The sequence below is a fragment of the Diorhabda carinulata genome, chromosome 8, assembly GCF_026250575.1.
Source record: "Diorhabda carinulata isolate Delta chromosome 8, icDioCari1.1, whole genome shotgun sequence".
Taxonomy (NCBI): domain Eukaryota; kingdom Metazoa; phylum Arthropoda; class Insecta; order Coleoptera; family Chrysomelidae; genus Diorhabda; species Diorhabda carinulata.
The window spans coordinates 15,747,102-15,757,255 of NC_079467.1; the positions used below are offsets into that span (position 1 = coordinate 15,747,102).

The window sequence follows — 10,154 nt, forward strand, 5'->3', positions numbered from 1 at the left end:
GATACTTCGACAACATACTTGAAATTATATACTTCAAATTTAAGAAATTCGAGAAACGGAATTCTTATTTATTGTTGATAGAATAGTTGTTTCATGATCCATGGATTTTTCATAACAACTGTTTATAGAAGCTCAAAAGTTTGAATCGACATTTCATTCAAAAGCTTTTGTTACAGTTTAGTTTGACATTTTATTATGTATAAACTTACATCAGAGTAGGGCTTGCAAATAGTTGACATGTTTCATAAAAGTGATGGTTCTGTTAGATGATTTCATCGGGCAATCTGTCCATTTTATAGCGTCATAATCTTTTTTCAGAACAGCTAATTCGAGTAAATATGAATAGTTTTCGGACCATGTTCACTGTTACTGAGGATATTCATCCCGGGAGGTATTGAAGAGCTAGAGTCGTTATACAGAAAAGCATTAATAAAAATTTAAAAACAATAAATATATCACCGTTCTCAGCAAATGGGTTTATATTTTTCAGCGAGGATTGTCTAGTAGGTTTCCGAACTCAACCTGAGGACGTCGACACTTATCAATATTGAATGGGAAATGCTTAACGATCGTGAGTCTTTGTGAAGATTATTCTGGAAAAAAGAAAAAATTGAGTATCGAGCTGCTATGTACTATGAGAACTCAAGAAACGATCTTCTAGAAACAGCTTATGAAAATTGATCTCCCAGATTGCTCCTTGTACGCGCCTACCGGATCAGGTTGACTGACGAACAGCAAAAGACTGCAAACACTTCGTTAAGTAGTACTGAACAACCATCGGTTTGAGGTTAGAAAGATAATAGGGGTTATAGGCATATCAAAAGAATGCATCAGCCATATACTAACTGAGGAATTCTGCAGTTTTAAGCTATCTGATGGTTGGGTGTGCATTTTCTTACTTTGAACCAAAAGCGCATTCAAATTAAAATTACCTAGGCCCAAATCCACCACTACACTACAGAAATGAGAAAACAATTGAGTAAATGGACCAGCTCCGGAAAACAAAGATGGTTTCATTGACCTGAGACCTGAGAGGTGATGGAGACTTTATTTTGAAATGGTCATTGGATTTTTGTTCATCGACTACCAGCAAAAAAAAAATAACTATAATGCACACATTGAATGAAACCTCAATAATCCCCAACCAAAATTATGGTCTTCCTTTTTTCGTTAAAATGTACGTGGATAAGTAGAATTTTCGCTTTTGGATTGAGGATAATCCACAACCTTTCGTCGGGACATCATCATATTCACAGAAAATTACTGTTTGGTTCACTTCATAAATCGTAACAAATAAATTAGAAAAGCATTACAAAATGTATTTAAAAATGATGATGATAAGAATGTTACTGTCAATGGTGTAAGGTGAACAAAAAAACAAACAATAATTGGCGTGTTGTTTGCTCAGTTTTCTCAGTATCCCTACAACATCTTGCGATATTTAGAAACTCGATGCTCGAGCAGAAAGTGTTTTTTGGATGAAAAATGTTAGCGGTTTACAATCTAAATTAGTCTACTTGGAAATAGAACGTTGTATTGCATGCGTGTTTTGGATATAATTAGTCCAATTCCTTAAACTAATCGCTTGAATTTGGTTTTTGTTATTTAACATTCTTGCGTGATCAAAATGATCTGAAACCCTCATATAATAGATATCTATTATTTTGTTTCCAAAGGAACAATTTAAAAGATGGTACCAATTTTATATCACTATTTTTGCCATCCAAGAGGAGTGAAATTATCAAATTGAATGTTAATATTGTATAAGGATGGCAACTAAGTATTTTCGCTTTTTACTGATAGAGAGCGGGATATACGAGAGTTGTCTATAAAATTTCGGACATAATAGAGGAACAAAAACATTTTCATTTCCATAATCATTCTAAGTTTGAACAGGCGATATCAGCTTTTTTTCCAAATTTGGCAACTTTTTGCAATTTTTCCTCTATCAAGTAACGATACGTAATATTCTCATGTTATTGTTTCATTATTTAAAGATAGTCTCTCAGCACAAACTGAGCACAATTTTTGGAGAAGGTTTCGTTATTTGCAATCCACTGTTTGACTAGTTTTGTTCTTTCATAAGATCCAGGTTTCAGCAAAAGTTATGAAATGACTCAGATAACTACTTATTTCGTACTGAACGATGTTCATTCGAATTCCCTTTAGATGTGAGCAACTGCGGCATTCAACTCACGTATAATTTACACATGCATAAACCTTCAGCTATTGGGTAAATGCATGAACTCTTGGCATTAATTGAAAAAAAAGTTGAGCGGAATTGAAACAAAATTAGCTGGGTCGTACAGTGAAATAACCAAACTGTACAAACAAGTGAAAATTTTGATAACATAACGTGCATATTAAGTTGGAATTTTTGGAACCGTTGGTGATATTCATACTTAATACACTGATTACATCAACACTCAAAATTATTATGTCTGATGCACATTCAGTTTACCATCAGTCTTTGAAGATGATAACTTGATTATCGAAAAGTGCGCCAGACAGTGTAATTATGAGTATTGGTGTAGTTGTGGTGTAATCATTCTATTCAATACAGTGTACATGCTGACCTATTCATTCGTTTGAACTTGTTCATTGCAAGAAGTGATTGTAGCAGCTGTAATTGAATCGAAAAATCTAACACGTGTTCTAGTGGAATATTTTGCAGTCATAACATGTTTCCGAATAATGTCTAATTTGTTAGTGTATTCACTAACATTCATGTATTCCTGTAACAATATTAATGAAAATCTGAGGATTTTCGCAAATTCTGAAATTTTCGCTTTTCGATTGGGGTTGGTTCTTGACTTATCAAATTTTTTCCCAATTTTTCGGTTTTGTTGTGGGTTGTAGGTTCAGGGTCAAATAATATATTTATTAGAAGACTATCAGTATTTGAACAAATGAAGTAATTCTGCGAAAACTGCCTTAAAAACGTGAAATGATATTGATAATGGAGTTATTGAAATATTAAAGGCATCTGACTACCCATTTACTTCAGATACTTCCGCCACATCAGTTAATAAGTTCGGATGATTCTTTCGCATAGGAATAATCGCTACATTTTGCATTGAAACATAAAAAATATTATTCAAACACTAATCATTTGTTATTAAGTCATTTTTCAACAAGCCTAAAAAGAATTCATGCATTTAGTTTCTGTATGCGAAGAATGTTACTTAAATTTTTTGAGATATCGCAACACTGTTGTGAATATGTCGATGTCATCATAAAGTTTAGCGTTTTTAATGGTAAAAGCACTGAGAACGTATTATCAATTTTGACGTGTATTGAGCCAAAAGCAGAGTGACGATATATCCCCTTGGAGTATGGGATGAATTTCGTGATGCTGTGCGTAAACTGATATTGTAATATCGTTATGTGGCGTACCGTCAGATGGAGGCATATTTGAGCTTCAGTTTCACTACCATACATTCAATATTGTATGCACGTTTGACCATCAAACATATTTGTATGCAATGAAATACGGGAAAATTCAATCACGGTGCACGAAGCACTTCGGAACAAGTGATCGCCTGTTTTCTCAGAATAACTGGACCGTCGCCACCGTTCCATTAGAGCAGCTCAGTACACCAGCATTTATTTACCAGAAGTGTTCGAAAGAATCAGGGAAACGAATCGCAGAGAACGAATCTTTCCCTACCACGACAATGCGAACATTCATTCAACAGTGAAAAAACGTTTTTGAATAGACAAAACATCCATTTGATAGGTAATCCGCTGTATAGTCCTTGTTTAGTACTGATTTTTTTTTTCGAGCAGATTAATAAGTTGCAATTAGTTCAAATACGTATAAAGTTGTATTTATTTTTCATTCTATATTATAAAAATGAAGCACTGATTCTTTTTTATAATGTTCCTTGGAGTACGAGGATGGCTCTTACGGAGGGGGAAATTTGAAAAATTGTCTAAGAAAGTCTGAAAAGAACACTTTTCTGTCTTTTCTAATCTGTTACGGACAGATTCGCGAAATGGTTCCTTAGGCCGGCCCTATCTAGCTATAATGGAATCTTGAATTTCGTCAAATTCGCGCAGCGCCTTTTATCTGTTTGTTTATAAATGGTGGTCTCGCTGTTGATGAACTTTTTATTATAGAAGGCGGTTTATAACAGTATTTCTTCTGAATAATTCCTAGTATAGTTTATTTGTTTATATCTTGTGTTTCTTTTTGTTCTAGAACTTTGTAGAGTTCTATATAAATATACTAGCTGACCCGGCCACGCGTTGCTGTGGCTGAAGTTTTTGTTATATTACATTATAGTAAACAATCTAAGAGGAACGATAAAAGAACATCAGACACGGAGTCCACTATGCTTATTTACACAGATGGTATTTGAAAAAAAAAATGGTGATCTCCTTATTTGACTTTCTACTACTATAACCCTTTAGTACAATGAAATTATTTACGAACAAAGACGAAAATGTTGATGGTGGTATACAAATTCACTGGATTGAGATTTGAAGGGGAAGTACGTTGAACACAATTAATTAAAATGTTCTTACACTTGATATTAAGCAGAAATCAATACAAAATAAAAATTTATCAGATTTATTATTTCCATTTAATTTTATAACAAATAAGTATATTACAGTATAATACAGTAAATAACATGTGACGCTTAAACATCATGAATGAGGTAGGCAAGGCAGACAGTCTTAAACTTTTAAACATTAATGTCTCTTTTTTTGAATTATAAATACTTTCAATTTCAATTTAATTTAACACCAATCGGTGCACAATGTTTTTGGTTAACCTGTCTTTAGCTAACACAAATAGATTCGACGGTTTCCCAACACGTGAACACGCAACATATAGTTGCCCATGAGAAAAACATGGATTTTCCAAATCTAAACCACAAATGGACATTGTTTGACCTTGAGATTTATTTATAGACATGGCGAAAGCTAAACGAATTGGAAACTGTAGCCTTTTGAAGGGTATGGTAGAATCTGATGGTATCATCGGAATACGTGGCAGCAAAACCACTTTTCCTTTAAACTTCCCAGCCAAAATGGTTGCTTCAAGAATGTTACCGGTGATCTTTTTGATGACCAAACGCGTACCGTTACATAATTGAGGCGGATTCAAATTACGGAGGAGAATAATAGGGGAACCAATCTTTAATCGAAGATTATGTGGTGGCATTCCAGGTATATCTAATGAATTTAAAAATTCAATCGGAAAATTTACACTTTCATTTTCATCAACAACAGTATCGATTGATTTAAAAGACATCAGATCGCCTGGTAACAACTGTTGTATCTGGAAGTTAATTTCGTCAACATCAACGTTTTTGGCTGCCAAAATCGCCCGTTGACTGAGCCATTCATGATTCAAATAATTATTCTGTATATCCGGGAAAATACTCTGAATCAATTCATTTTTATCCTGAACAACAGTGCAAAAATTGTCTGGTAGTTTAATGCATTGCGTATTTGGTTGCAGTTCTATTTTACCGTTCCCAATATCTAGTAGTTGTTCGGAAAATATTTGTGCTGATGGATCATTTTGCAATTGTACTCGCATATTTATGGTCAATCGAAGTGTTTCAACACTTCGCCATAAGAATGATTGTTTCAAACATGCATTAATCTCATCCGCGAAAGTTGAGCGAGGTATAACCGGTAAGGTCTGCCGGAAGTCACCAGACAAAAGTAAGATAACACCACCGAAAAGTCTATTATTGCTGTTTAAATCTTGCATAGTTCTGTTTAATGCTTCAAGTGAATATTTGTGTGCCATTGTGCACTCATCCCAAATTATTATAGAACTCTTTCGCAACACTGCAGCTATTCCACTATTCTTTTTGATGTTACACATTGCATCTGGTTTATTATGAACGTCCAATGGCAGCTTGAATGTTGAATGTGCTGTTCGCCCACCATCCAGTAAAGTAGCCGCAATGCCTGACGATGCTACTGCTAATGCGATTTTTTGTTGCGACCGTATTTTGGCAAGAATCAACGATATTAAAAATGTCTTACCGGTTCCACCGGGTGCATCCAAGAAAAAAAAACCGCCTTGTTCAGCAGCAACAGCCAGCATAATCCGATCATAAATAATTTTTTGTTCTGCTGTCAGTAATGGTTCACTGTTCATGATAATTGTTGCTAAACTTCCATGGTCATATTGCTTTTCTCGTTGTAAATCGGTATTGACTAAGTCGGTGGCTGGACGATTAGGTGATGGCATACCATAATGATTAAGTGGTAAATTTGAAATAAGAACACATAAATCCTCGATCAAGACCAATGCTTCATTGTACATCTCTGGTGTATAATCTATGTTTTGGCATTGATTTGTTTGTCTAATTCGGTGCAAGATGTCTTCTGTCATACAATTTTTATATTTTTCCCACAAAGTTTGTGCTTGCGAGGGATAACATGTCGTCAAAATAATTGCAAACAACTGACGAATGTTATTCGGTGTTGATGTCAACGCAGCATCAGCAAGCGTTAAGTCCCAATGGTTATCGTCTTCTAGCAATTGCAGTTCACGACATGCATCCTGGTATGTATTGAATACTCGACCATTAATTGTTCGTAAAAATTCAAAAGACGTTGGTCCGGGAACATTCACCAATAACAAACGTAAATAGAAGCACTCACGTTGCTTTGGATGTACCGTGTAAAGTCTCCCCAATGTCTTAGCTTTGAATATGCCTGTAATGGAAGGATGTGGTTTTCCTTGTTTCCGTGGCTCCCATTTTTTACTGGATTTGTTCCATGTGAAGTAACGTGGAACATCACCATACACCAATGTCTTCGCGAATTGGCCAAAAACATCAGGTTTTTGACACAATGTAAAAAATTCAGTTAGAGTCGTTTTCGGAGCTTCGAACGCTCTTTGGAGAACATTTTCTCCAGTAAAGTATACACGTTGACCGTTTTCAAGATGTATTGCCAGATGTTGGACAGCAGGATCTCTTTCGTGGATGGGAAAGCTGAGAATATGCCAAATAGCTTCATTGCTGCTAATGTATCTGCCCATTTGGTATCGTGCTATTTCGTCATTTTTATTTATGTTTTGTACTTCAAATATGGCCAAATCACTGCCTTTGTTTACATATTTACAAATATACTTAATTGATTTAACAGAACTGCAAAGCTCAACATTGATATGAGCTTTGTAAGTTTTTGAAAGTAGTGGTGAGTATGGTACCACCCACTGATTATCAAACTCAACTTGATTTGGAAAGTTCGGCAGTCGCATTGTAAATGTGTGGCCACCATTCTCAGTACTTCTGCGGCGATACATTGGATAACCATCAATATCCGTGATCGTGTCATTCGTATGCGGCTTTTGGAAGTTTTTTTTACATTTTCCATTTTCCATGCACGGTGACGTCATGTTGAAAGCACCGCATGGCCCATGGATCATGTGTTTGGTGACAATATCAAATAATTCTTGATCAATTAATGGGTCTGGAATTTCGGCTGAAATTATTTGATCGATTTCTTCAGGACGGATTCTATCTTTAAGCCAAACCAAAATGTGGGCATGAGGCAAACCTCGCTTTTGCCACTCTATCGTATACAGCCAACAACGTGTGATACCAAAAATTGAATATTTAACAATAAAATCAATTAAGGATTTCAATTTTTGTTTAAACACCCGTGCAGTTAAATCATGACGATGAATGGCTTGTTGTCCTGGCAATAGTAAAGTTTGTATCTCTTCCCAATTCGGATTACATGTGAATGTAATAAATAAATCCGGTCGGCCGTAATGACGTACGTAAGTCATCGCATCTTGTATGTATTCCTGCATGTTCCGTGGGCTGCCGATGTAGCTTGAAGGTAAAATGAAAGCATTACCGATGTCATTGGGATTTAAATTTCCATCGATGTTTCCAGCAACAGCATCTCGTAAGTGAATATATTCTTCCGATCGTAGTTTCGCCTGGTTGAATCGAAGGAATCGCAAGCGTTCGCTTTCGACCTTAGCATACATATCAACAATGTATTGATGGAACAGCTGACGATATCGAAGGATATAATTGTCTTGATGTTGTCTAACCATTATTCGGTGTGCGTAGTAGTTCATTGAGCTAACTTTTTTATTTCTGTAATCACCTAAAAAAATAAAAAATAAAATGCAATACGAAATTAAAATCTATACATACAGTAAGAAAATAAATAGATAATTGTCAAATTTACCGGTATTTGGATCATACTGTTTGATATTGAGGTGATATTCATCTTGTCCTTGCCAAAATATTAATGGATATTGTAGTGCATCATATGAACGGTGTAGATCCGAAATCGTACTGACAGTGTTGTCTCGCCGTGTAATTTTTATAGATCTTTCGTCAACTGGATCACCAACCATGATAACAGCAACCTCATCAACAGTTGGAGCGTTGAATCTACCAGCATGTTCACCTAATGGTACTTTGTCGGCTTTAATGACGATTTGATAATTGTCATTTTGCAGTCGTGGCGAAACTCTTTTGATCAATTGAATTAGTTGATTGTGATCTTCTAAAAAATTTTCCAATAATATCACAATTGCTCTTTCCTCTGCTTGTTCAATAAAATTATACAGGCACCGAGTCGTCACGCGCTCTTCACAATCGCCCATAAAATAAATTTGAAGAAATTTCGGATTGTTATCAGGCATTGGCATCAGTGATCCGATTTTATGGTACACCTGGCCTTGAATTTTGAATGAAGTTTCAAAATTACGTCCATCGGATGCACGATCGCAAATTTTAGTTGCCCCAAATGACGTCATTTGGAAGCAAGAATTAAATTTGCGTATCTTACGCAAAAATAATTTGGAATCATCTGAATTGCCAGTAAGAAGGGATAATAAAGGCTCCGGCGGAGCGGGTAGAGGTGACAGCACAACTTTTCCTGATGCGCAGCACATGCCGGCTGCTTCATTCCGAAATTTCAATGCCTGACAATATTGACATACTTTATCCATTCCACCGATAGCAATTTTTGAATGCGCTGAGTAGTTAATATCTGGTGCATATTCAAAGGCAAGCCGAACGAATGATGCACGTGTTAATGAGCGGCTGATCCGTTGCCTTTGTCGATCTAGTACTCGTACTGTAGCTATGTTTCGTTCTCGTGCCGCTCTTGTTCTCGTAATATTCTGTCGCAGACGTTCGTCACGCTGTTCTTGAGATTCTTGTGCACGACTTTCTGCAGTCCTGATTCTTTGAGCTGCATTTCTTGTTTCGATTTGTTCTGGTAATTGCTGAGCTCTTTCAACACGTTTGCGTCGTGCCTCTCTGGTGCACGCGTTATTCAGTTTAGATTTTTTCGGTGGCATTTGACATTATTAATTTTAACAGATAATTTTGACTGTCAAATAATAATGTCAAATGCCACCGAAAAAATCTAACCTCAACAACACGTTTGCGTCGTGCCTCTCTGGTGCACGCGTTGTTGAGGTTAGATTTTTTCGGTGGCATTTGACATTATTAATTTTAACAGATAATTTTGACTGTCAAATAATAACAGACGAATAATTAGCAATAAATTAAAATTGCGACTATAATTTGAGATTTAAACTATCCTATCTCTCAAGTTGGATCGAACTGCACATGGTGTGCAAATTTTATTATAATCGGTTAAGTGGTTTAGGAGTCCATTGAGGACAAACATTGTGACACGAGATTTATATATATTAAGATATATATATATATATATATATATATATATATATATATATATATATATATATATATATATGTATATATATATTTAGTTTATGTAGCGCAGTGGTTAGTTTTAAATAAATAGTCGTTGTGAAAAGAAGGAATTAGTGAAAAACCTTTGAAATTATTTAAGTGATATTTATAGGTGAATACATAGACAGTGTTTATTAATCCACCTCACAAATAGAAAGAGTATAAATAAATACAAAAACTGTTAAAATATAATCAAGTGTTAAAGGAGAAGTTCAGGGAAGAACAAAACAATATTTGTCATTATTTATACGATGGTAACATTATTCAAAAAAGAATTGTCTGTGGTAAAATGTCACTTGAAATGAAAAAATCTCTTTAATGTGCATCTATAATATTACTAAATCTGAAATTTCTATAAAATTAAAAACGTGTAGTTTGATTCGAGATACAGTGCTTACAACTGTGTTGCTATTGGACCGA

General features: G+C 35.2%; 1 protein-coding gene across 1 annotated transcript; it reads right to left on the reverse strand.

Moving 5' to 3' along the window:
• Window positions 1-2,576: 2,576 nt before the first annotated feature.
• Window positions 2,577-9,313, reverse strand: LOC130897600 (uncharacterized). Its single transcript, XM_057806533.1, has 4 exons — window positions 8,797-9,313; window positions 8,188-8,685; window positions 5,219-8,103; window positions 2,577-2,735 (listed from the first exon to the last, which is right to left on the reverse strand). Exons 1-4 carry the CDS (start codon window positions 9,311-9,313, stop codon window positions 2,577-2,579), a joined length of 4,059 nt encoding a protein of 1,352 aa, XP_057662516.1.
• Window positions 9,314-10,154: the final 841 nt, after the last annotated feature.